Source organism: Wolffia australiana, chromosome 13 (genome assembly GCF_029677425.1).
Source record: "Wolffia australiana isolate 7733 chromosome 13, ASM2967742v1".
Lineage (NCBI taxonomy): Eukaryota > Viridiplantae > Streptophyta > Magnoliopsida > Alismatales > Araceae > Wolffia > Wolffia australiana.
This window is the reverse complement of record NC_135847.1, coordinates 8,471,849-8,499,618: the sequence shown is the minus strand read 5'-3', so window position 1 is coordinate 8,499,618 and position 27,770 is coordinate 8,471,849. Positions and strand designations below refer to the sequence as shown.

The 27,770-nt window shown below is 40.0% G+C and overlaps 3 protein-coding genes across 3 annotated transcripts in view; all 3 read left to right on the top strand.

Moving 5' to 3' along the window:
* The first annotated feature begins 848 nt into the window (after nucleotides 1–848).
* Nucleotides 849–1,436, top strand: LOC144710888 (putative transcriptional regulator tpeD). The gene is made up of 2 exons (XM_078584728.1): nucleotides 849–1,085; nucleotides 1,161–1,436. The coding sequence occupies exons 1-2, from the start codon at nucleotides 849–851 to the stop codon at nucleotides 1,434–1,436; spliced, it is 513 nt and encodes a 170-aa protein (XP_078440854.1).
* A 14,266-nt stretch (nucleotides 1,437–15,702) lies between these two features.
* On the top strand, nucleotides 15,703–18,764 carry LOC144711011 (UV-B-induced protein At3g17800, chloroplastic-like). The gene is made up of 3 exons (XM_078584903.1): nucleotides 15,703–16,023; nucleotides 16,741–17,006; nucleotides 17,896–18,764. Exons 1-3 carry the CDS (start codon nucleotides 15,913–15,915, stop codon nucleotides 18,659–18,661), a joined length of 1,143 nt encoding a protein of 380 aa, XP_078441029.1. The 5' UTR covers nucleotides 15,703–15,912; the 3' UTR covers nucleotides 18,662–18,764.
* A 6,967-nt stretch (nucleotides 18,765–25,731) lies between these two features.
* LOC144711084 (putative ubiquitin-like-specific protease 2B) overlaps nucleotides 25,732–27,770 on the top strand; it is a 33,739-nt gene continuing 31,700 nt past the window's right edge. The window contains exons 1-5 of the mRNA XM_078585008.1: nucleotides 25,732–26,145; nucleotides 26,805–26,855; nucleotides 27,084–27,175; nucleotides 27,274–27,343; nucleotides 27,414–27,466. Of these exons, the coding sequence (XP_078441134.1) occupies nucleotides 25,989–26,145; nucleotides 26,805–26,855; nucleotides 27,084–27,175; nucleotides 27,274–27,343; nucleotides 27,414–27,466 (423 nt within the window). The 5' untranslated portion in view covers nucleotides 25,732–25,988. The remainder of the gene's footprint in view (nucleotides 26,146–26,804; nucleotides 26,856–27,083; nucleotides 27,176–27,273; nucleotides 27,344–27,413; nucleotides 27,467–27,770) is intronic.

The window sequence follows — 27,770 nt, the reverse complement described above, 5'->3', positions numbered from 1 at the left end:
ATACCCAAAGAAAATCAGAAAAATCATATACTCACCAAATTAACTTCATTTTGATTTAGTGCTCAATAAGTGGTTCTAATGCAAATAAATGATAATTCCATATAAGAATATGCATTTAAATCACTTTAATACTCCCAGATAACACGTATTTATATCATTTTACCACTGAATTTGTGTGTTATCATAGATCGTCAATGTTATTTTTGTAATCTTATTAATGGCGATATTTTATTTTTAAAATACTATTCAGGGTCCCTTTTTTAACATCCATACATTACACATACACCTTACCCTTCACTCAAGTAGCTGCCATATCAACGGCAGAGAGCATACTGCTGAGGAGTCGGTATTTGAGGAATTACCAAAAGAGCATACTGCTGATATGTCGAAGCCCCGTGGACGAGCAAAACGGTCACCCATTCTAAAGTACTTCACACTTTGGTGATTCAACAAACGAGTGTGAAATTTTTCTCATGAAGAATGCTACAAACGCAGTCCATCTGAAGCGCCCAATAGACGGTAGTAGAAGCCTCTTTTGGCGTCATTTCAAATTTGATCATCTGAAAGAACATGATGGGCTGAAGGGCAGAACTAGTACGCAACGATGTATAGATGACTTAGCAGATGACTGGACATCAGGTCTCTTCGGTGGAAGGCGACCATTGAGGGGTTGAACACCAGACGAGACCAAGTACGTCATTAGTAGGCTAGTTTGTGGCATAGATTTTCCATGGCACTGGGTTGATACAGATGCTTAGAAGGAGACATGGCAATTTGGGACATAGAGTGAGGTAACCTCATCGAGTGCCCGAGTCATCAAGGCATGGACAATGAAGTTGTTTTATAGAATGAATGGGGAGATCATTCACACATTAGCAGATGTCGACCGTGTGGCGGTGAGAGCTGATGGTTGGATGGTAGAAAATGGTTGTAGACTATTGGACATAACAGTTCATTGGATCGACGCTCGTTTGACGCCTTGTGAACTTGTCCTTGCCGTTCATGAGCTCTGTGGGAAGCACGGCAGGGAGTCTATGGCAGAAATTCTTGTCAAGGTGCTTGAAGAGTACGCGCTTGACTCGAAGGTGAGTAATGTCAGGACTGTTGTATTTGATACATTTCAATGTACGCGTTAAAGTTTAATGTGCTTTTCATTGTAGTTATGTGCCGTTACCACTGATAACACATCAAGCAACAAAAGAATGATGGCCATATTAGGAAGAAGACTGTGTGGAAGGAGCATAAGGTTCAGTGCCATGCGACACGTTCCATGCGTTGCACACATATTGAACTATGTCGTTCAAACTGCATTGAAGAGTTTTTCTATACCCACTACGGCACCCATAGTCAAGGAAGAAAGTGATATCGGCATGACTCCTGTTATGTATGATAGTGAATCACATGTGGAGGAGGGCGAAGAGTACATCTCATTGTAGCGGCATAGCGGTTCGCTTGGGGACATAGTGTCTAAAGTGAGGACAGTAGTTCGAGCTATCCATCGATCAACAAAGCGACAGATATATTATGCTGATTTATGCAGGACAAGTAAATTAGAACTAAGATTGCCCTCACTTGATTGCCCGACACAATGGAGTAGCACACACAAGATGCTAGAAGAAGCGATTGTCAAAATAGATGTGATTAATGCAGGGGTTGCATTCTTCACGATAGGGATTAGTCACACGAAGATCTCGCGTAATGAATGGGAGTTGCTAAAAGAGTTTGCGATCTTACTAGGACCTTTCTTGTTCACAACCAATCATGTTAGCATATCGAAGGAGTTTGTCATTGGGAATGTCCTCCTCCTAGTGTGAGCATTAGCATGACACATGGACGATGTCGTGAAGTGGATTGCTGATTCCACGCTGTTCACCGGCAAGAGACTGTCACAGGATGAACGCGCATCATTGCTGCATGTAGTTGTCGACATGCATACAAAATTAATCGAATATGAGAAGCTGTTGTGGAACAATGATGCCGTCCTAGCTGCCTCATTACTTAACCTCTTTTGCAAGGGGTCAATGTTTGACGAGGCATCATATTTGAAGGCAGTATCCTTTGTTCGAGGAATTCTCCCTACTACATCGGTATATTGCCATGACCGGCGCGATACAACCATGTCACCACAACAACAACCATCAAAGGCTTGGGTCAATCAAGCCCTTAGTAGTGAAGCGTCTATAAGAACAACCTCACCAGCGTCCCCTTTGGAGGAAATGGAGACATTTCTACGTATAACACACCAAGGAGGGGAGACTCTGCATGTGCCTGGTGGGGAACTAAGGGTATTCTTGTCTATCCATCAGTATCAAAAATTGCTCATGAATTTCTGTTAGTGCTTGCTACAAGTGCTCCCTCAGAATGATTTTTCTCCGCTTGTAGAGTAGTTGTCACTTATGAGAGATCACATTTGGAGGGGATGAGTATCGAGGCACTTGTGTGTGTAAAGTGTTGGTGTCTAGGAGGAAAAACTAAATGGTACGACATTTTCCATGACGTTGACATTAATGTTGGCCCAGATACATCAAGTATGATTCTAATTTATCTTTAGTTATGTATACATATGGATGGTAAACTGACATGGTTTTTATTTCAGAAGTCGTGGTGGCTTCCGAGTGGTAGGACTCTTGTGATGTTGCATTACATGGGATTTACGATGAAGTCTGTGCAGCATTGTGAAGACGAATCTAACCTTTTTTCCCAAATACGGAGAAACACTTTACTTTTGGTACTATTTTCTTACTACAAGTTCATTTTCTATTGCTTGTTTGACATATGATACTTTTTACTTTATATTTGAGTATTACAGCCAACATTACCTAAGCCATATAGACCATGACATGTGCTATGACGTCAGGTGATGAACAAGCCACATGACTTGACACCTACCATGTCAAAGTATGAGTCTATTCGTTTAATGCCTGGTGAAGAAACCGTAAGACCCCATTGTGCACGCCATCAGCTCTAACTCTAAGATGACAGTGGTAGTAATGGAAGGTCTGGCAAAAATAACAAAAACAACACTTTAAATGCCTTCAATTCTCACCAGAGAAAATTGAGTTGATTGATGCCATTATGATAAGAATCCTTGGAAGCTTCATTTCATTCCAATTGAGCCCATACTAGAGCCGCACATCCCAGTGAGCCGTGATCCATTTTTCGAGCCATGGGCAGACCACACCTATTGGACCCGCCACAACTTCACCCCAGCAATGATTAACTTTGTTGAGTTTCAGGTTGCCCATAGCCTCCATAAAAGGCAACATCCATCACAGAACAACGATGATGACGGAAACTGATGGCTTATGGAATAAGAGCCTATGATGTTTGTTATGCGTAGTTGTTTAAGGACTATCTTTATTTTTATAATGGAACATTAAGTTACCATTAACTCTTTTATAATATGTGTATATATGTGGTTGCCATTAATCTTGTTGCAGATGTTGATATCAACACCAAGCAGTCTATGAATTTCCAAAAATCATCTCAAACTCGATAATGGCATCCATACTTGAACATTTAGTATGGTTTCTCCGATACAACTTCATATAATAAATATTATGAAATATCAACACATGCAAACCATTTTCATAATCCGTTCTCCGATACAATATTGTAGACGATATAATATACGTTATCCTCTTAACGATATTGACATCTGAGATCTTTATCACACTAACAATGTCCGGACCGTTATCCGTTTAGTAAGTCATAATAATTTATGTTTTTGATATCTGATACCGATGTCGTATGTATTCGATATTTTTTTGCGTACGGATAACGCGTTATCCGATTACGGATAATGCATATGGATATCGTTAGTCACACCCTAATTAGGACGAAGGAACTTCAATATGCCAATTATCACATGGATACATTTAGAGGCCAGAATCTTGAAAAGCTCAACATGTCTCACTTGAGGAACCTAGAAATTATGGATCTAATACATGCAAACATAATTCGATCATCATGTTTTAATTGTTTTAGATGGCCTTTGTGATTCATTTTAGTCTTCGGAAGGGGGAATTATACAATACCATGCCAGTCATCGATTCATAACCCAATAATGTCAGCACCCTTAGAGATGGGTGGGAGAAGCACAATGTGTTCCCTCATGCATCTTGATATGTAAGGTATCGAAGACATGATGGAGCAAGGAAAGTCCTAATAGATTTTGGCCAAAATGTAAGTTGCTCTTGAAGCATTGAGCATCAAAGGATGTTTCCCAAGACACATTCTACATCCAGGATGTAGTGTCCTGTTCCATAACACTGGAAATTGTTTAGAATCAGGGTCCAACTCGATATTGGTGCGAAATAGAAGCAACAAGACTTATATAAAATACAATGATCAAATGATGGATATCAATAAGACATGTGACCTTATAGGATATTAGTCCCCATGCAGATGACTAATATTGAAATCCACATACTGAAAGTAGATATTGGTGTCAATATTTTTCTTCCACCTAATATAAGGTGAATACTCGCATCCAAGAGGTAAGTTGTCCCCTTGATAGGAGGTTAGCTGATGTACACATATAGCTCGTGCCCCAATTAAATGATGGGCATCTACTTGTGCTCAAACAAAAATTCATCAAGTGTTTCACTGAAAAGGGCTTCAGCCATCAAAGTCAGATTAAACACCCAAAAGAAAATTTTGCCATTACGCCCTAATAAATAGTGACATGAGGTGCATACAATAATTTGTTCACATAAGATATGACTTTGTTACTGTAGCCATGGTCGACACAGTGTGTGGCTGTTAATCCATTCATACTTCCATGTGATGTTTAATTGCATTGAAATAAATATATGTTCCTTATTATTATTTTGTGGTGAAGTCCATGAATTCATGTAATGACTAAGTGAATTGTGATGAGATCATAATATAATGATCGATGGTCTTAATATTATTATTTGAAGTATACTATAGTTGAAAATTGATTTATCAGGAAAGAATAGCATGGTTGATCATGCATCCATGAATGGGGATACATAGGACAGATGATGGGCACTCGTTAGGTAAATAGTTCGTTGAATTGATTTGTAAAAATTTTGTAATATTATACCTAAACGTCAATTAGGTTGATTCATATCATGGACGTATGAGTGGTCCATTGACCACATACACAAAGAACATCTTGTGAATGGATTATTATTTTTTTTACTAAGACATATGAGTATATAATCATGAAATTCAAACATGGCTTAGTTCAAATATAACAAGAAGTACATGAAGGAGACAAAGTGGTCAAGATGTGATCGCCCACTCCTCGATATAGGAGGAGATTGACTCGAGGAAGAAGATGCATCAAATCCATATGAAGGATTGTAGAGATATTAGAAAAGTTATAAAATAATCAGTACTAATTGAATGATGGATTAGGGTTTGATGTTGAACATACCGTAAGTCATTTTAGAGTCTTACACATATGAAAGAATGTACATGTATGGTAGGTGATGATTGTAGAAGTTCCACGAGTGCGTTCAATCAATATTATGTATCTTCTAGAGTAATTGGTGTAGCTTTGGACCCCATGTTAAATCAATCCTTAATGAATCTATATGCCCATATAGGCCATTAATAAGGTAGTAAAATAAATGTTGTTAAAAATAATAATATATGTGCTTAAAGGGTTACATGCATAAGATCAATGGATGTTGGTGGATATACTTTAATGTCAAGGACTTTAATTAAAACTCTGTGAATAAGTATAAATATAAAGGGGCACCCATTTTAGGTGCCATTCCGGTCTTTATTTCTCTTCTCATCCCACGCACTCCACTTGAGATACTTAATAATGAGAAGATATATCTTCAGGAAGAGTTTGCGAACAAAATGAGGAAATCCATTGTTGCATTACTCAAATGGATACATCTTGAGGTTGGACATGTGAATGGCTCGAAGAGACTCTTCCAAGGAGCAAGTCAAGGTAACATGATTAGATGTTTTTTTATAGAACAATTTGGAATTGATTTTTGCCTTCCGCAGCATGAAAATGTAATAAGTAATCAATCAAAGCCCATAACCTAATATTGATGAACTAACTGAAGGCCTGGTTGCACCAAGATGACACCACTAGTCTAAAATAGAGTCTCATCTCTAATATTTTGCATGACAGTACCCAGACGTTTCTATTGCTTTGATGATAATAATTGTTCCATTTTATATTACAATATTTAGTTGGAAAATGAGGTTGGTAGCCATTGGAGGGGTTTTAATATTTTTTAAAATAGTTTTTTTTATTTCCCAGTCCTCTTCAACAAAGAAAATTTTTAGTACATTCAACACCATTATGTCAGGAAAGTCCCTCTTCTTGATGATGACAACCATAACGATGCAAGTAGAATTCCACATTGTTGGCCAGTCCAAGGTGAGATTCTCTAGTTTGATAGGCCACTTTGCTGCATAATGTCGCATAGTGCTATTCTCTTCCATTGAAGTATGCATTGCTGTGATAACCTCCTGAACCAAAATATAGCATTCCCTGAGAAAGATGAATGTTAGTCATTGATTGTGTTCCGCTACTGTCCATAATTAAATTCATTGAACCAAAAAATATTATTCTCATCAAGAATGTTCTGCTCTGATGGCACCTCTATGACACATGGACTCCTCAACCTAGTTCGGATTACAATGTTGTTGACGTGTGTGATGTAAATCACATTTCTTGCATTGAATAGGGGTTTGATCAATTTTAATTCTTTTTTTCAAGAATACTCATCAATTTTCTATTATTTAATGCCTTGTATGTGGCCACCCCACACACCTACATAACAAGGCACCAACAGAACGTTAGGGATTGACAAAAAACCAATGATCCATAATGATGTCACAGATGACATCTATCTTTGATGTCAGCTCAAACTATTCTGAAAATTGAAGGGTTTTCTTGCTTATGCTTAAAAGTAATCAAGAAATGAAGAATGAATAACACATAATCAAAGAAAAAGATGGAAATAGGAAGATAATAAGAGAAAGGGGAAAAAATGGGGAAGATAAGAAATCAAAAGGATATGAAGAAAAGAAGAATAATAGGATAAGAAACAAGAACACATAATTGAACAAGAAATGATGAACATAAAAAAGACAAAGATAGGAAGAGTAAGAAAAGAAGATGCAGAAAAGAAGTAAGAGAAGAAATTAAAAAAATAAGAAAAAAGAGGATAAGAAGAGGGGGAAAATGGGAAAGATAAGAAATAATAAAGAAATAAGAAGAAATAAGGAAAAAAGAAGAATGAAAGAAAAAAGCATGGAGCATTAAGGACGAACAGAGGAAGAAAGAAGATGAATATAGAAAGATAAAGAGAGAAGAGGGAGAAAAGGGTGAAGAGAAGAAATAAAGAATAAGAATAAGACATGGAGAAAATATAAACGCAAAACTGAAGATAAAAAGAGGAAGAGGAAACAGAGAGAGAATATAAATAGGATAAATGAATGAATGAAGAAAAATAAAAAAAATAAGCAAAGTAAAATGAAAAATTAATAATTAATGCTGAAGAGTTGAAGAAGAAAACATGATGAAAATAGGAAGAAAAGAAGAAAAGATGAGGGAGAAGAGGTGGAAGAGAAGAAACAAGTAAACAAAGTAGAAATAAAATATAAGACTATTAAGAAGAAATGAAGAAAAAGCTAGCACAGAATTGAAGATGAATGGGGAACAAAGCAAGAGAAAAATAGGAAGTGAAGAAGAAAGAGGGAGAAACAAGGGAAGAAAAGATATGAAGAAATTAATAAAAAAATAATAAAGAAAGAAAAAAAGAATAAATGATGCAGAATTGAAGAAGAAAAGAGAAGTAAAAGAAGTATAGAAGATACTTAGAAGAGATAACATAGAAAAGAGAAACATGAATCCATATATGATTAATTATTGACTATATCCACTAATCCACACAATATTAATACATTAAATAATTTTCATACACATTATCCATCTATTAATAATAAGAATAAAAATAAGAATGATGAGCATAAGAGGAAATAGATGAGCATGATGAACACAAATATGAAGAATGGGAAACACAAAAAGATATGAAGAATAATTATTTAATTTATTTAATAACATAGAACGTGACTCACAGTTCATTCACCAAAATTTCAATCTCCGGATGTTTTGTAGCCAGAATTGCAGGTTGTATGTGATGTTTTATTTATTTGTGTAAACATTCACACCAAACAACACAATCACAATATATATATATATGCCTTGCCATGTACACTATGGTTTGAAAAATTGTTCCACAATGTACATCGTTAAAAAGTTTGGCCCTTAAATGAAATTGAGCATGTCTAGGCAGGGCAAAAAAAAAAATAGTTTGTTGTGATTTTGTCCCCAAACGCTACTTGAGATGCAACACACTGCAAAGCATTTAGATGCACTACACGCAATACAAAGGGTAGGGCCCTCTACAAAGTGGTAAGGCTCATTCAAAGGAACCGAAAGACTCTTTCCTAAAGGGAATCCATTTTTTATAAGGGGATTTTTTTTGGGTTTGCTGGCAAGATTGGTGATCTAAAGATGATTAATATATCAGAATAAAAATCTAAGCATACCTTTAAACTAAAACAAGAATGTGAGATTTCATCTTGCGTGGTATTTGATCTATTATCATTTTGGGTCATCTTAAATGGCATAATTTTCTAGACTCCAGAAATATCCATACTGTCATTTGCAAGTCAATCACCTCTTCTACTACGTAATAACCTCCATCATCACCATGGGATGACCTTCTTGTCCTTCTAGCCACATAGTGAGGAGAGGATAAGTGAATACTTGCATGCACACTTTTTTTGGGTTTCCTTCATGTTATACCTAATGGAACTTTTATAGAAAAAACCATACTCTTTAGGTATATCATTCGACATCAAATAAACTGTATGTGTGTGAGCCTCGAAGCCCATGTACCAGTCTAGGTAATGATTATACAATCTTATTGACTCTTTACTAGTTAACATAATTAATTAAATTATTGTTTAAATGTATTTATTGATTACATATTTATTTAACACAAATGATATGGTGAGTAGATAACGCATAAATTGGGAAGTTACAATAAAATCTCTAGAAGGTAGAAAGGAGTGCACAAGCTCTTTCATAGAGCAATTATGCCCTAAGTTACCATATATGTATGATATTTTATCTGTGAAAGCACTTATACAATAGCTTAGGGCATTTTGTTATATCAAAATCTAATCAATCATCTTGGTTAAGACTAATGCATAGAAAGACCATAAAAAGATCCCATTTACACTATTTCACTTCCTCGGCCAAGGACTTCATCGCATTATCTTATTTTATTATGCCTTTGATTGAGATAATGTGGCCTTCCAACGAATCACACTTCTATGTTATATTTAAGTTCATTGAAATAGATGTTTATTAATTATTATTTTTGGATGATGTTTATAATGAAGTCCTTAAACATGTATTATTAATATTCATATTTAGAGGCCACACAAGATGGGCATCAACAAATCTGGAAATAAAAATATTGATCTTGTGGGCCTTAGTGTATGAACACATATTATGAATGGTGGTTGCTTTTTGGCATAAAATCACTGAATTTTCAATGAGATTTATTCATGTCATGGTAGTGTAAGTGGTCAATAAATACCAAAGACATTGTGCCAACAGTTGTGTTTTGACTATGACTATGAGTTCCTAATCACGGGATTCCAAACTATCTTAGCTCATCTATATCAAAAAATATATGAAGGTCATTGGATGGTCAAGATGGATTGTCGGCCGTTTGTATGAAATGAGATTTAACGCAAGGAAGAAGATCATAGAGAATTTGGACATGTTAATGGATATTTTTTTTGTAATAGTTCTCAAGTGATCTCCTTTATCTATCAATTCTAGCTAGAATGACAGCTTAGGGTTTAATAGTTAACCATACCCTAAGTCAGTTGGGTGTGTGACCTGGTGATGGCGCACGCCATCAAGGATCATCGACGATGCCGTGCAAGCCGTCGGCCACCGTCGTCAACTACCAGGTGAAGTATGCTCATTATCACATTTTGATTTTCACCATTTTTGTCAGTCGTAATTTGTGTTTTCTTCATATTCGTTAGTTTGTTTTTGTCTCACCGCAACGCATTCTGTGTCGTGTTTTCATCGTCACGGGAAGGGTCAGTCACTTGAACCCCTTCCCATGCCTTTTTCCTTTTTCTTATTTGCTTAATTCCCCCTCATTTTTGTAAAAGAGGAGGGCCAATATATAAGGGCTCTCCTTAGTGGACCTACCCCACCTTCCCCCTTGCTTAAAAGCCCATTAGGGGCCCATTAATTCCCCTACTTAAGGGATTAGTGGGTGCCCTAACTTGGCAGATTTGCTTTCTTTGAAATTGGGTTGAATTCTCATCGAAGAAGACAGGTCTTCCCCCCTTCCTGCACAGGAAGAAGGGAGGGTGAAGAAGGGAAGAAGAGGGTGGACCGGTGGAGGAAGAAGATTTGAGACGGAAGTGGGGGCTTGCGAGAAGATCAACCCACCATGCTGGTGGGTCTTCAGAAGGTCTTAACACCCCCCCTTTTTTTCATATATTTTCCTAACGAACAGCTACACGAATTGCAACTAGTGTTCGCCGTCCTGATATCCGTCCGACATCTGGTATCGGACAACCGATATCCGTTATCTGGGAAAAAATGGGATGGTTACGGATATCGGATATCGGGCGATATCCGTCTATCAGGGGTTAGACGGATATCGGTATCGGATACAGGGGGTTGAGGACGAAGACGGTATCGGATACCAGATATCAGAAAACCGATATCCGGATATCGGTTCGCGATATCCGGTATCCAATACCGGTTTCGGTAAAATAATCATTGACCTGGCATAGTTTTACTTAGTTAATTTAACATAAGTAGATTTCAATATGTATTCAATGCCCGTTATTATATAGTAACAAATTTATTTTTATCTTTCCATATGGGATAAAGGGATTCCGAGTTTACCACAAAACCCAGAATCCCTTTATCCCATATGGAACAAATTAAAAAAATTAACGTGTATATAATGACTTGGTTGTATAACAAAATAACAATTTCTTCTAGTGCCCCTTGCCAACGTTACCCCTGCGATATATGAAATGTCAGACGTCCATATTTTTAGAGAAACATGGTTTCATGTGCTTCTCATATTTTTAGAGGGCGAGGCATGAAAAGCTAGAGAGAGAGGGAGAGAGGGAGGGGGAGAGGGGAGAACGAGAACGAGAGAGAGAGAGAGAGGGCGAGAACGAGAGGGAGAGGGGAGAGGGGGGAGGCCGAGAATGAGAGAGAGGGGAGAGGGCGAGAACGAGAGAGAGAGAGAGGGAGAGAGAGAGAGAGAGACTGAGAGAGGGTGAGAACAAGAGAGAGACTGAGAGAGGGAGAGAGGGAGAGACTTAGAGAGGGAGAGAGGGAGAGACTTAGAGAGGGAGAGAGAGAGAGAGAGACTGAGAGAGAGAGACTGAGAGAGAGCGAGAGAGAGAGGGCGAGAACGAGAGAGAGAGACTGAGAGAGGGAGAGGGGGAGAGATAAGCGTATACGATGCGGATATCGAAAACCGATATCCTCATTCGATATCCGGTACCGTCATCTGTCCCCCTGAGACGGGAGACGGATGCCGGTATCGGACAGATACCGGTATCGGATATCGGCACTGTAGCAACTGATATCCGATACCGATATCCGGTATCCAGATATCGGAAAAAATGGATACCAAAAAATTCAGCATCCGTCCCGATACCGGTATCCGATACCGGCATCAGGACGGGCGAACACTAATTGCAACCTGCCGTTCGCCTGAGTGGAAATCGCAGTCCCCGATCAGTGCTGCGGAAATCATCGCCTACTCTACAGAGTTAGAATCTCATCAAAATTGAGCAACAAATTGACTGAAGCCATCGTCGCTGCCTCGATTTATTCTTGGTCGTATTTGAGCAGAAAATCAGTGGAGGTCGCCGCCGTCGCTTGGGATTGACGGAAGTCCCTGCCATTGCGTGGGTCGATTTCCCGGCAGATCTGGGCGACGAAATTTGGGCATTAAAGTTGGCTGAAGCCTCCACCGCCGCTTGGACCGATCCTCGGTCGTATTCGGTTGGAGAGTTGGCAGCAGAACCACCGGCGTCGTTTGATTCGACTCTCGGTTGAATCTGGGAGTCGACTTTGGGCACCAAAATTGGCTGACGACCGCCGGGATGATCTCGTTCAATTGTCAATGAATTGGGTCTACGTCTGATGACGGGGTGCCGAGCAGACTTGAATCGACCCACCGCCACCGGTCGACTCGACTCCACCCACCGACACCGAACAAGGGAAGTTATCGTTCAACTCCGGTCGACAGTTGACTCCCACCCCCTCAGTCTAGCCACGCTGGTCAAGCCCATCGCTGATCGAATCGACATCACTGGATCCAAGAGTTGACCGCCACGTAGTGTCCCCGCCGTCCCAACTCGCACGGTTGCGCTAGTTGCTGCCGACAGCCGTCTCGACCTGCGTCTCACCGCTGAGATGAACCATCGCTCGCGGCCGTCGTCGGATCCCGACCACTCCGGTCCATAAGGACACACTACCCAGGTCCCTCGCAGCTTGAGCCGAAGCTTTGCCTTGTGCCATCCTCCTTGGTCCCCTCTTCATTCTCCGCTGATTGCTCTCCAGCTCCTCTCCTTCGTATCCGCTCTGGCCGTCGCATCGACGAACAACCTGCATGACTAGCCACCCGATGACGAGGTACACCCTCTCTCTGCATCTTGTTTTTTTACCTTACGCAGTATACCTTCATCTTGATTCCACTGCGCTCGGGCTAGGTAGGTGAGAAAGGAAAGAATTGAGAGAAAACTGCGAAGCAAATGAGCGTCTTACCGGTATGGACGAGTATATCTGTTACGTGTGAGTCCTACAGATAAAGTCTGTTTGACCGTACACACCTTTGTCTCTCCGATGAGGTTTGAGAGGCCACCGTCGCCGTCACCCGGCGACGCCGTCCAAGCTTGGAGCTTGGCGCCTCCCTCGAGTCGGAGCCTGCACGTACGACACATAGGACATTCATTGCATCGTAGTCACATTGACCCGTTAGGGTTTTATCTGTCCGACGACGACACCATCAACATTTGATACCACCATCACTTATTGGTATCGAGCCATCATACTCGGTGCCGACCGGACGACATCCCCGACGACGTCTGACATCACCTGGATAAAGATATTTGATGAGGGTAAAGGCTCCATAAAAGGGTTGATATGTTCCTCAATATCTGTTAAAGCATGAGGTGTAGCTTAACACCCCATGGGCAAGAAACTAAACCTATCAGTAGGGTTGAATAAATCCTTAATTAATTGAGATATATGTTTATATAAATAAATTAATAAGGCTGTCTATAAAATATTATTGGGTTATTAAAAGTAAATACATGGGTCTATACAGTCTCACACATAAAAGTAAATATATGTGTTAATTAATTAAGTAAATATATGGGTTTATAGGGTCTCACACATAAGATGTACGAACGATGGTGGATATACTCAAAGTTCTCAAATGAAAATATCAAAAATAATAAGAATAGAGGGTAACCATTTCAAGCGCCCACGCAAGCCAGTCTTGGGTGCCCCCTCCCCCCTATTTTCTTCCCCACTTCTAAAAATATATATTTTAATGTGACTAGATGGTAAGAAGATGAACCAAATCTTCAAGCAGAGTCGAATAGACTAAAGAGGGTATCCATCATATAAGTGAATATATGGATACATCTACAGGCCAGACACATGAATGGCTTGAACGTACTCTTCCAAGTAACCACACCAGATTGGAATATTTTCCTCATGGGGTGATATGATCATCCTAGATTTATTTCAAATAGTAAAGCAAGCTCGTAAAGACCAACAACCTCTTCTTCTATTAATGTCTCTTAACCATACCAACTAAAATGAATATGGTTTGTCTTAATCAGGATTGATTGAGATACAAAATGTGAAATTGGCTTTCATGCAATATACTTCCATTGCGATCTGCATGATCACACTTTAAGTCCTACCACATAGGCATGCTACCTCTGGGACCCACCAAATCCACGCCAGAGTGGTGGGCACATGTGGGAAATAGGTATTATTCATAATTTGCCTAAGGCGATTGAACACTAGATAAGGTAAATATAGGTATTAAATCATATCCACTGCCCTAGGAGTTCTTAGTCTTCATTGTTAATAAACTTGGTTTATCAAGTCGGTCTTTTCACCTGGGATCTGAATCTAACAAACAATTCAAAGAAAACTTTAAGCATGATAGACTGAAGTATCTAATAATGAAATATATGCCATCTCAAAAGCGAAAAGGGATGAATATTTTGAGTAGATGTTGAGAATGGAAATAAAATATGAGTTTATATGAAGAATTAGGAGCATAAAAGAAATAAGCGAAGATAAAGTAGCTCAAACCTAGCACAAGATTATCAATGGATGAACTATCAAATTAAATGAATCAATAATTCCTGGACATAATGTTAGATATCAAATGAAAAATAAAACTTAGATCAATACACTTTTTCCCATATATTGTCTCCATAATTTGTGTTGCTATCAAAATTGTTCTCTTCTATATGCCCCCTTTATTTTCCTACAAAAAAGTCTTCATCATGAATGAAATCATCTTAACCTCTCAGTGTTTCCTCATCATAAATGTCTCCTCAATAATAAATTTGTATTGACAGTTAAAATCCCATCATCACCTGATATACTATTTGGAATCAACACATGTCATCCGTCACGTCACACGTCACCGTGACGAAAGCGTGACGGATGACGTGACGGTGACACTGACGGTTTTAGGGGGTCGTGACGGTGACGGTGACGGATGATGAAGTGGTTGTGACGGTGACGGGGTGCCCATGACGTGTGACGTGACGGAACAGCCGTCACGAATGACGGCTGTGACGAAATTTTTGAAAAGTTAAATTGGACAGAAAATACATATAAAAATCATTATTTTTAATCTTTCCGACGGCTGAGATTTTGCCACGTGATGTGGCCATTTTGATATCCTGGCACTTTTCACAAAAGTCCGTGTTTTTCTTGCACGCCCAAACTGATGCTGCCTATAAATAATCAGAGATATAGCCCTCCATTCAAGTAGGGTTTTATTCACATCACCGGTGATGGTGACGTCGTTACGGTGACGGGGACATGACGGGACGCCCTACAGAGGGGCAGTGACGAGAATGTGACAGTTTTTGTTGCATATGCTGGGACGAGTGACGGCATCCGTTCCGTCACGTCCGAGGTGTTACTTCTATGACGTGGCGTTCCCTAGCTACTATAAAAAATCAATTATGTGAGCAAATCAGAAATATTAACTGTATAACTCATAAAAGAATGATTCCAGCACCTATTAAAAGCAGCCCATCAGCTAAATATTTAGACAAACCTTTGACCCATATCATAATAAAAACACAGCAAAAACTAGTATTTATCCTCTAGACATTGACATTATTCCAAAGTAGGAAAATCCATTATTTTTTTGGCTTCAATCCGGTCCGCAGAGCCGGTCAAGACCGGTCGACATTGAACCGGAGAAACAGTAAACCCGCCAGTCTATAAATGGCGGCCCCTAGAAAAGAACATATCCATCTCTCTCTCTAAAAAATCCATTTCTCTCTCTAGAAAAATCCATCTCTCTCTCTAGAAACATGCAAGCATATATATACATCGATCGGGGCGCGAGGGCCCGCCATACCCATTTCCCCAATTGGATGATGTTGATTCCTTCTGATCCTCGCCGCCGCACGTTATCTGGTGAAGCGATCGATGGCCGAGCATCGACGGTCAAATCTGTGGGAGCAGTAATGGCGGATTCGCGGTGTTGATTTCTAACCCTAGTTTTTTCTTCATCTGGGTTTCTCGTATTTCTAGCAGGGAGTTCGTGTAGTGTTTGTTCTATGGAGATCGGAGTTCGAAGCGTGGCTGCAGCTGCTGCGGTTGAGGCCATCGCCGGGAAAGTTGATGGCTTTTGTCTTCGGTTGTCGTCTGAAATCTCGGCTTCTTTTCAGGTTCGATCGTCCTTCCAATCCTTGATTAGGGTTTCGGAGATTTTCAATCGGGCCGGTCGATTCTTCATCGCTTGTTTCCTCCAGTTTGGAGTTGGTAACAATCGAATATTGACTGGATATTCGATCTGATCATGCGTGCCCGAGTTGGGGCGGAATTGAATTGGGGATGGGGGATGTTGATCTGATCAAGCCCTGGATTGTGGATCACAGGACCGATCAATATTGGTGGAGGTCCGATTGATCATTATTATGTGATTGCTTGATTTGCGCAGCTCGTCGCTATGATCTCTTGCTGGATTGGCTGCACCGTTCAGATGATTTGATCGATGATAATGTTTGTCAATTTGACAGTCCCATGGTCTTTATGCCATGATCAGGATGCCTGATACGATCAGTCACCCCGATTGATCGAATCTTAGTTATCCTTTCAATTCTAAGAAGATCATGGCAATTCGATCCCAATTGCTCCAATCTGAAATAAAATCAAACTACTCCATTGGGAAATAGAATCCGGATCGTAGATTGGGTTGCCCTTTGGTCCTTATACTCTTATCCGAATCGGTGCACCCTGTTAATAAAATCTCAATTATTGTTGTTCAAACGGGTTTCCTTTCTTGCACATCGTGTCAGATTAGATTGTTTTACCTGGATTTAAGCATCGGGATTGATTTCCCATGAATTTAATGTTTCAATTGCTGTTTTTTGTGATTATTTCAGCGGATTGGGGTTAAATTTAAAGGCAGAAGAGGGAAATTAATCTCAATGGCTAGTGCGGAATCAAAAAAATGCAATTCAGGGCGCTTGAGCACGCCCCTCGTGCCTGAATCTCCGGCGGGGAAGCTTCTCAGTGTCATACTGAATGATCGCCCTCACAATTTCTCCGTTGCAGCTGCGGAGCAACTGGAGAGTCTGGCTTCCGAGAGAGAAGGTGCGATCGCACGCCGTGATCACAGCGCCGGATCTCCACAATCATGCCTCCATCAGTGAGTTTCGGGTGTTTTGTTTCAGCTGAATTTAAATATTGCGAAGAAAAAATCGTACAGTTCTACGACACAGGATTTAGATTCAGAGCACTATGCCCACGAGGGGTGGCGAATTTTTTTTTTTTTGTTTTTGTACATTTTGTTATACTTGATAGTTTAATTCTTATGATCATTATCCAAGATTTAGGTATATTGGATGTTAAGTTACTTTGAAACTTTGTTGATGCCATATCGGTAAGCTGGCAATGCGTTTTATTCCATTAAACGCTCCAATTATATACATTATCGTTTGACAATTTACAGCATAATTCTTTAAAAAAAAAACAATTTACAGCATAATGCCCATCAAAATTTCTTTTAAGTTTTCTTAAATTATGTCTCTCTGTTCTCCTTCATTACGGCCTGTGATTTGGTTATGGAGAGACCTCCTCTTCTTACTCCTGTGCTTGATAATCCTCTATAAGTTTTGCTCCCAAAAATTTCCATCCCGCACGATTTTGATTATCCTTAGTTCATCTATCTCAGGACAATAGGACAAAGTAGATTGCTTTTCAAAAAACAAAGAGCAAAGTAAATTAAACCAGGAAATAATTATAGGTTTTTGCGCATTTGCAAACTTGGTTAGATTTCTTATCATTGATATTCAAATTGTAGTTACATTAAATATTATATCTACTCTTTGATGTCATTTCTACTCTTTTATCATGGAAAGGATATACATTGTCATCTAAGACAGAATGGATAAAAATGCTGGCTTACACATTTATATAAGAGTTTCCTTATCAACGATGGTAAATCTAAATAAAAAATATGAGCAAGTTGTGATATTATCCAGCTGATTTACTTAGTAATCTTTTTAATGTACAATTTTTTCAATTTTCTTATGCAGAAGAATAGCTGAAATAAAGGAGAGCGAATGCAAGACTGCTGTGGAAGAAGTCATGTACATGATGATAGTCCATAACTTCTCCGAAATCAAAGTCCCAATGTTCCGCCGTCTCACTTGGCTGATGGGAGGATCTTTGGATAGCTTTCCGACATACGAAGACGAATTACAGTCGCTTTATGATCACGAATCACTTGACATGGTGAAGATCCACCTTTTGAACATCCTCGCTCGAACGAGCAAGTTTGATGAGACGAGCACGAATCAATCGGAGGCCCCAATCAAGCGACTTCAGCTCGGCCGCATCTATGCCGCCTCAATCATGTACGGATACTTTCTGAAGTCGGCATGCCAGAGGCATCGTCTCGAGTATCTCTTCTCCCTCACCAGTAAAGATTACCCTTCAGAGAATCCCCAGTTCAAGTTACCGCCGAAAACCTTGGGCAAAGAAGATGGCGCCGCTTACCCATCATACCTGAAGAAGCGGCCTCGACGAGTAAAGAATCTTAAAAGCTATATTATGAAGTTTGATTCTAATGCAATACAGATCTGCGCCCGATTGAAATCTCAGGAGGCTGTCGAGTTGATCGAGAAACAAAGCCGGGCTCTTTTCCTGGAGAAAGCTGGGCTCAGTCTTGCAGATGAGCCCATCTCAGTCACTTACAGGGCACTAAAACACTTGGTGTTGGAAGCTGTCACCTTTGGGTCATTTCTATGGGAAGCCGAGCGTTATGTGGACTCAGTGTACACACTTTCTAACCATCCTTGATGTTTATACTTTTCTGTTCAGGCAGGAGAGAGAGATGATACAGATACTGTACAGCTTGCATATAAGTTTTTTGTGTCATTGTATTTCAACAGTTCTTTGATCACCATCATTCCAAGTTATCATGTTAAAGAGCTTCTTGAAACCCTTCTAAATTTATGTCAAGGAAGATGAGGTAGCTTCTCTAAACTATGAACTGGGGAGTTCAAACCAAATTGATGGAGATTAATCATACCTTAACGTCATATATTTTGGTATGTATTACAGAGGATAAAGTGTTAAGATATTTTGCCATCTCTTAAAACACACATCAGATTGCATACTCAGGACAGAACCCATTGCAGTCATTAATGTTTCATACTATTTAGTAGTTTTTGATAGCTTTATTTTGCATGGTCACCTAATATTCTTCAGACGGTATTGTGCAGGGGAGGAGAATAATGATGAAATCAGGGAAAGTCATTATTTGAAAAAATGACCCAATGGGAGTTTCTTTTGCAACAATATACTTTATAACATCACAGATATCTACAGTGAGAACCATTATAAACATTTAATTTCTGGCAAATTGATTGATCTACTAACAGGAAATATTGTACTAACATCTCATTTAATAGGTTCAGTAAGGGTAATAACAGATCAAAAAGAAAGAAATCCTTAAGAGGTATGCCGCTGTCGAATGACATCCGGTCGTAGAAGACACCAAAAAATTGTCCAATAACTAGACAAAAAACAGTCCAATTACTAGAAAAAGAATACAAACTTTAAATCATTCATATACCAAATGTACTAATTAGCAGTTATGGTTATGAATATCTATTTTTAAATGTAATTATGATTTTTTATTGCCTTGTGCTAATTTATAAGATATTTATTAAATACAGACCAAATTTGAAGTATTGATGTTTATATTTCCTGCGTTTATTGAATGACCATGATTTATGACCTTAGGAATGCTTGTCTGCATATTTCAGAGTCTTTTATAGATATCATACATGAGAAAGATGTTTTTTCTTATGGTTGTGTCATCATGTTTGTTCTGAAGTTAAATTATACAGTTTCTTTCAATAATCATTGATGACAAGAAAATAAAGTGTTACATTAAATGTGATAGTTCCTGCATAAAACTGTAGTGGCATTATTAGTGAGTCACACATCCTCTTACAATTAATGGAAGATGCATTTTATCATTGAAAATTATGATTTCCCCAAGATGATGATGATAACATGAATAAACATGGCAATGTTGGCACTCACGACATGTTTATGAATTTATCATTGCTTTTGTTAGGGATTATTATAACTTGGAAGATCATAATTAAAAAGTAAGAAAAGATGCATGAGATGTGACTAAATTCACACAGACTATTTGTTCCATAACTCATAGATTGTCAGATGTGACACACTAAATATCATCAAATTATTTTGATGTATCACAGATGCACACTTCTTGAGACCCATTAGCCGTGGTTGGCCAAAAAAATACCTAGAGATCCGTGAATCCTCTAATAGATTTTCTCTGAAAAAATCATGCGACAGAAACTTATTTTGCCAGCTCCTGTGAAATATCTCTGCTACACTTTCTTAGAGGTGGAGATCTTCTGTTGTGCCTTGTCATAATATTCTTGAGCTACACAATATCTTTTGAAAGATTCCATAGGCCTAAAAAATCTACACAATATCTCTGTGGGGCTGCTGATCCTACACCTCTTGTGAAAGTTTTATCATATCAAAGTTGTTTTTCCCAATGTTTTGAGTTGTCTTTTCATGGGTTATGTTAGTATGGATGACCCTACACCTCTTGTGGCCTATACAAGGCCACCCATGTGCAGGAGCCAAGATGAATAGAGTTCAAGGCTTTAAGGGGCAATTTACAGACTGAAATTCTGACTAAAGTGCACGCTTAAGTACTAATTTTAAATATCTAAATAATGTTGTTTTAATGTGAAAGATCAAGGGTCTTGAAGATTTTTGAAATCATAAAAATCTAGAAAAATTCTCACTTAATTTGGATATCTCTATAAAAAGATATGGCTATTCGAAAATGAGACAAAATCATAAATCACTTGCGATATTTTTTATAGCTTTTGTAGGAAGAGCGTTCTGGGTTGTGTCAATTAATGCTAATGGATCATGATGACGTGAGGAGCAAAAATAGGGTTGGCCCACTAGAGGCCTAGCTGACGTGGTGAGTATGTGGGCGTCATGTGGCACGCACATAGAGCGCCAGCGTGGCTCCCGCATTGGGAAGTATCTCATCCATTTAAATATATAGGTGCCCCAAATATTTTCTGTTGATAAAGTTGCGCTAGTTTATGATCATGTTACACTCATTTTTTATTTCAATATGGGACTAAAATTTATCTCTTTCCCGTAGGCGACGTGGCACTATGTGGCGCGTCCAATGGCTTCATCGGACGGATACGAGAATAAGCGATACGATGCACCCACGGTACACTGTATCACTTAAAGGCTTGTAGGCGTGGCGTGATCTGTTTGGTCATGCGAAGAAGCAAGAAAAAAAAGAAAAGAAAAAAAAGGCAGAGATCGACGGCAAAGTCAGCCGTTGATCTCGCCCAATTAGAAATCAACAGTAGGAGCTTCGATATTCATGGCGACCTTAAAGAACACCATTTGCCAAGCTCCAAAAAAGGGGGGGAGAGAATGTGGATTTTCAGGGAGGAGGAAGAAGCCTGCAGAGATCTGGATCTCGTCACCATGATGGAGAACTCCACCGCTCGTGAGAGCTCGCCAGCGGCAGAAGAAGAAGAACCCGACGCCAAAGAGAGCGGCGGCACTCCAAGGAGCGAGATCCCCACTTGGAGCTCGATGCGAAGAGAAGAACCTGCTAGAGACAGAGTTCTAGCACCAAAGATTTAGTTGTCGACCCCAGTGTTACCCAAGCGAGAGATCCTACCTTGGGGCGTGACCGGCACCGTTGTGTAACGTTTTTACGTTCCCATTCACGAAATTTAACTTTGATGTTTTCTTTTAAGTGAATGTAGCTTTGTTAATTCTCACAGGTTTGAATTTTCTCAATCGCCAGATCTTGAATCAGAATTTTTTATCGTAGCTACTCAATCGATTCTCGCTGATTTCTTCGATTTCAGATTTAATCGGTGAAACATTTAGTGCAATGTTCTTCTTGTCGACACCATGAAACCTTCCTCTCATCTTACTCGTCTTTCAATTTTCTGGAATTCACCCTCGAATGCGGGAATCTTTTTGACTAAATCCTTGTGGGTTCGACCTCGACTCACCATTGCACTAAATGTTGCATAATCTGTTTGAATCGGAGTAAATTGTTGACATGTAAATTGGTGTTAAAATGACCGCCAGTTTTTTGATTCGTTGCCTATTATATCCCAACATGATATGTAGAACCCTGCAGCAAACCCATCTGGTCCCAAGGCCTTGTTTCGACAAAAGGAGAAGACCACCTCCTTATCTCTGCTCTCGTAGTAAGGGCCGTAAGTAGTGCATTTTCCTGGTCGGTCACTAAGTGAGGGATGGAATCGAGTAAATCTTCACTCACATTAGTTGGCTATGAAGCGATAAGTGTACTATAGTATGTGACACCATCGGCCGCTAGCTGGGCGAGGTCCTGATTATGTATCCCTAATAGGATTGCATAATTAGAATGAGCTCTGTGTCGAATTGAGGCATGAAATAAACATGTGTTTCTGTCACCTTCTCTCAACCATTGGGTACGCAATTTATGGAGAGAGAAAATCTCCTGCTATTGCATGGCATCCTCAAGCTTTTCACTAAGCCTAATCTTGTGCTCTCTCGCTTCGTCCGTCCAACCATCATGTAGTTGTTGTTCAATAGCAACTAGCTCCATCTTGAGCGCTTTGACTGTTACGTGCACATCTCCGAATACATGTCGATTCCACCATTTTAGATGAAACTTGAGGTTCCTCAATCTGTAACTAAAGTTCTCCATAGGCGATGTAGAGATCGTTCCATCCCAATGACTGTGCACAAAGCTATGAAAGTCTTCATGCTCTAGCCACGTAGCTTGGAATCAGAATGGGTGGCCGCAAACTCGAGTAGTGGAGTCCAGGAGAAGGAGAATCTGTGAGTGGTTCAAGTATTATCTCGGTAGGATCTCAATCGTGATAGTACAATGCATCAGCATAGTGCTACTAATAAAAAAGCAGTCGAGCCGCTCGTACATGCGTGCATCTACTTGGCCCTCGTTGCACCATGTCCACTTCTCACCTATAGTGGGAGGCTCCACAAGTGAGGCCTGATGAATAAAGTCATTGAGCGCATGCATGGATCGTGACCTGGAAGGATGACCTCCCTGGCGTTCACTGACTGCGCGTATGCAGTTGAAATCTATAGCTATAAACTAAGAGAGATCAACAAGACATTGGTGGGGCTGGATATGTTGAGTGAGTTCCCCTAGAGGGCCTCCTGCACTAGATGTCTATGAGAGGCATAGACTACTGTGAGCGTGTAGGGCTTCTGGGAGTATGATACGGCAAAAGTAACGTATTGTGACCCTTCGTCAAGTAATTCCAACGAATAGTCCTGCTTCCAAAAAAACTAGAGCTTATTTTAAGAATGATAGTAAATGGGGTCCATTCCAAGTTTCCTTGTAATGGAATGGGAGTGATCCGATGTAGTCATCAGCTCAATAAACCCAACTATCCCTAGGTTGTGCTTATTGATTAAAGAAAGGAGATGTGACTGAGTTAGGGGGTTGTCAAGCTTCCGAATGATGTTCTGAAGGAATGGAGGTGTCCATGTCTGAGTCCTCAAAGATGGAGGCATCTTCCTCCTTTTCTCCCGTGGAAGCATGATCGCTAGTATCCCTACAAGTGTCCTTAGAACTGGTGAGCGAAGCTTGACGGTAAGTCAAGCATTCCTCTCGATCGAACGGGATATGGGATGGATGGAGGTCAGGCTAGGGGGGGAGTATATCGGATGGGGGTGGTATATGGCTATGATGAGATGGTGGTCTAGGGCTGTGGGAGGGCGGAGGAGGTGAAGGGGATATATGAGATGGTGGTCTAGACTATATGTAATATGGAAGCGACAAATATAGTAAGTAAAGGTTATAAATATTTGGGGAGTAATTTATTTTAGCAATAGATAACAGGAAGGATTGAGAGGAAAAGGGATATTTATTTACATCACTATATGGTTTTAGGGTAAGTTGTATTAATAAATTAGGGTTTATATAGATTTATATATTTATTGAGTAATTTGTATTTTATGTAATATAAATGTGAAGGAAATTTAAAAAATGGAGAAAATGTAGGTGGCCGAGGGGCTCATGATGAAATAACTCAAAGAGGCCGACCTATGAAACACAGATCAAAATCTGATTTTAGTGTAAATTTCTACTAAATCTATTCATTCAATAATGCTAATAAACTAGATATCAACCCCATTAAGTTTAGAGATCACCCATAATGACCCTAAATCAGGCGACCTGAGGATAGGGACATCGACTAATGTTGATATACGTCTCAGCTCGTCTTCCTCCATGCTAGCACATTTCCTGGACATTTTAGACCTTCTCTAACATCTTCCTTAGCCAGCCGAGCCATCTTGGAGCTGTCATGGGCTTTGGTTCGCCAGGGCAAGCCCAAGACGAGTCTCCCCTCACCATCGTAGAATTTTGTCAGAAGATAATGAATATAAGACGAGAGAACCCTTCCCACGACACCATCAAACGCACATCTCATCATCTTTATCACACTGCATTATCCTATTCACACATCATCTTTACACGTCATCATCCACGTCACACATCATCCTGACACACGTCACACATCATCCTGACACACGTCACACATCATCTTGACACACGTCACACGCCATCCTCACGTATCGCACAACATCCTCCACATCACACATCATCTTGACAGGTCACACATCATCTTGACAGGTCACACATCATCCTCACACGTCACACATCATCCTCACACGTCACACATCATCTTCATACTTAGGCTTTGACATTTTGGACCAGTCAGCCTGGACCAAACTGGAACAGCCGGTCCACCATTTTAGGGTAGACCGATTGGTCTGGCCGGATCCGGTCCGATGTTCAAACCAGGCCGGATCCGGTCTGATGGTCAAATCGGACCGGGACAGGATTAAATAAATAAAAAATTTAATATTTTTATCCCCTCTTCCCCCTTACCTTGGTCGTCTCCCCTCCCCCCCTTTCTCCGGCCGTGCTTCGCCTCCCCACCGATCGCGCTTCCGCTCTCTCTCTCTCTCTCGCATGCTCTCTTCTCTCTCTCCCATTCTCTTTCTCTCTCTCTCTCTCTCTCTCTCTCTCCCTCTCTCTCTCCCTCTCTCTCTCCCTCTCTCTCTCCCTCTCTCTCTCTCGCACTATCTCTCTCTCTCTCACTCTCTCTCTCTCTCTCACTCACATGCTATCTTCTCTCTCTCCCGTTCTCTTTCTCTCTCTCTCTCTCTCTCTCATGCTCTCTTCTCTCTTTCGCTCTCTCTCTCTCGCATGCTCTCTTCTCTCTCCCGTTCTCTCTCTCTGACACGCTCTCTTCTCTCTCTCTCTCTCTCGCAAGCTCTCTTCTTTCTCTCCCGTTCTCTCTCTCTCCCACTCACTGAGTCTTCTCTTTTCTAGTCTTCTTTTACTTTTTCTTCTTCGTTATCTTTTTCCTACTATTTTCCTTCTTCCTTTTTCTCATGATTTTCGTATTTTTCATTATGTTTCTTTACCTTCTTCAGATTCATCTTCCTTTCTTCTTCTTGAAAACCTCTTTAATTGTTCAATTATTCTTCTTTTCTTTTCCTCTTTTTATTTTATTCTTTTTTTCATTTTTCAAGATGGGCTTTACAAGTTACTTTGCAATAAATTTTCCATTTGATGACAAGTCCATACCATTTTTTTTAATCTTTACTTTTTGTTCTTCGATTTTGACTGTACTTCAAGTATGACTGGGACCGTCAAACCTTACTCATACTTCACACGTCATCCTCACACGTCATACAGCCGCATCATACGTCATCCGAATGCGTCATCCGGTCGTCATCATAACACGTCATCGTCATCCGAACAGGTCATCGTCATCCATAAGAGAGGGAAAGTTTGCGGAGCACTGACAGTAGAGAAGAGTTCCATGTCGTCGAAGAGCGCGTGCCAAAATTCTCGGCGATCGGCAGCAACTCCCTGATCTCGCCATGGCGATCCGCCATTTTCAATCTCCTCCACGGATTCTCCTTCCCTAATCTGTTTGCAACCTCGGAAATTCCCGATTCGAGGGTTTTTCCCGCTCTTCGATCGGTGAATTTGAACAACGACGATCGCTTCCCGGTTGATCCTGCGCCGGTGGCTGATTCCGATATGCGGCGCTTGCCCCGGAGGGACTTCGATGTATACGAGTTCAAGGAGGAGGACGAGGAAGTCGAGTCCGCTTCGGGGAGGTTCGTGTCGAGGATTGGGAAGCACGGCCGTTGGAGAGAGGATCAGGCTGTCTCGCGCTTCAGTTTTTTGAAATCCAGTAAGTTTCGAGTGTGCTACATTGTTGCAACTTTGATGGTTTATTGCTGAAGATTTGTCCTGCAATTTCGTTCTGAAATTCTGATTTTTATTATTATCTGGAAGTGCCGTAAAAATTCATTGTGTCGACATTGAATTTGATTAAGCCACTTTATGAAATTGGCAGTGCTAACGTGACTAATTTCTCTTAAATTTCTCCCGACTACCTCCACTATCTTGAACTAGCATTATAATTTATTCCAATTTAGATCAGTTTTGTTTCTGCTCACTAACAGATGAAAGTACTTGGTCGCACATTTTCCTTAAGTTTAGGCTTTGTTTGAATTGACCGCCAGTGTTTTAGATAGGCTTGATAAGGATCTTTGTGGGTTCTTAATTTTCTGTGTTTCTTGAAATAATTTTTTATGGTTTTGATTTCTTACTATCAGCTCTTATTTCGTAATGCCTACTTTGTAAATCAAATTTTACGTGTGTGAGGGTTTTCAAAGGCAACTTAGCTTAGGATGGTCACATTCAAACTGAATCGTGAAATGGAATCAGTTGGCTTTCTTAGCGCATGGACCTCCACGTGCTTACTCGGAAAGTACTTGGTTTTCTATATTTTTAGGCTTACTTGAAATTCTCAATCTCATGATTTTAAACTTAATATAATATCTGCAGTCTCCCAAGATATGTTTGACGATCAAACTTCACTTGCTGGAGAGATCAATGGTGAGCAGTGTATGACTAATTTATTTCAATTTTCAGCCTAGTGTTTGAGAAAGAGAATCCTTCAATTTATGTATTTACTCAATTTGGGTATCTTCTTATGTTTTCTCGTCATAGACCAGGTGTGCATGATCAGTGAAACCTATTAACTATTGGCACTATTCTATTTTCTCGAGGTTACCTCTCATCATGTATCTAATGTGGTATCTTCTGTTCATGGGTTTCTTGCAGAAAGTTTTATTAGAATGGAAGCTTCTTGTCCAGCAACACCTAATCCTGCTGATGCATCGTCAGATTGCTCACTTTCTGATAAGCTATCAAATGTACTAACTTCTTTCTCGGCTAGATATTGGATTTTTTGGGGATTTTTTCTCATTTATTTTCTTTTCTTTTCCCCTTATTTTGCTTAACATTACAACAGGAAACACATCGTTGCACTGAGTCAGATGATGAGAACAGCTGGATGTCAAGCCCCGAGGACATAGAAAAAGGTTGTAATTTCATAAGTACCAATCCTTATCTCCTCTATAGGGTGTGTTGAGACCAGTCATAGAATTTCAGGTTCTCTTCATTGTCCTGTTTCTTCAAACCATTGGAATGGTACTACAGAAGATGTAAGTAACGTTCTCTTTGTCAGTATTTCTACGTTCCTGCGTGCACTTTTAAATGTTTCATTGTAGATATTTTATTTGTGAAATTGTAATTTGTTAGGGTCCAATCACAGACCTCTCATACAAAAAAATAGGCGTTGACTTTCATAATGCGCAAAGGATGGTCGCATGTGGAGCACATGACGTCCAATGGCGTTGACTTCCAATGCGTAAAAAATAGGCGTTGACTTCACTCGCACGTGGAGCACATGCGTAAAGGGGTCACACATGACGTCTCTCCTTAGAAGATGGTAGTTTCCCAAAGCCT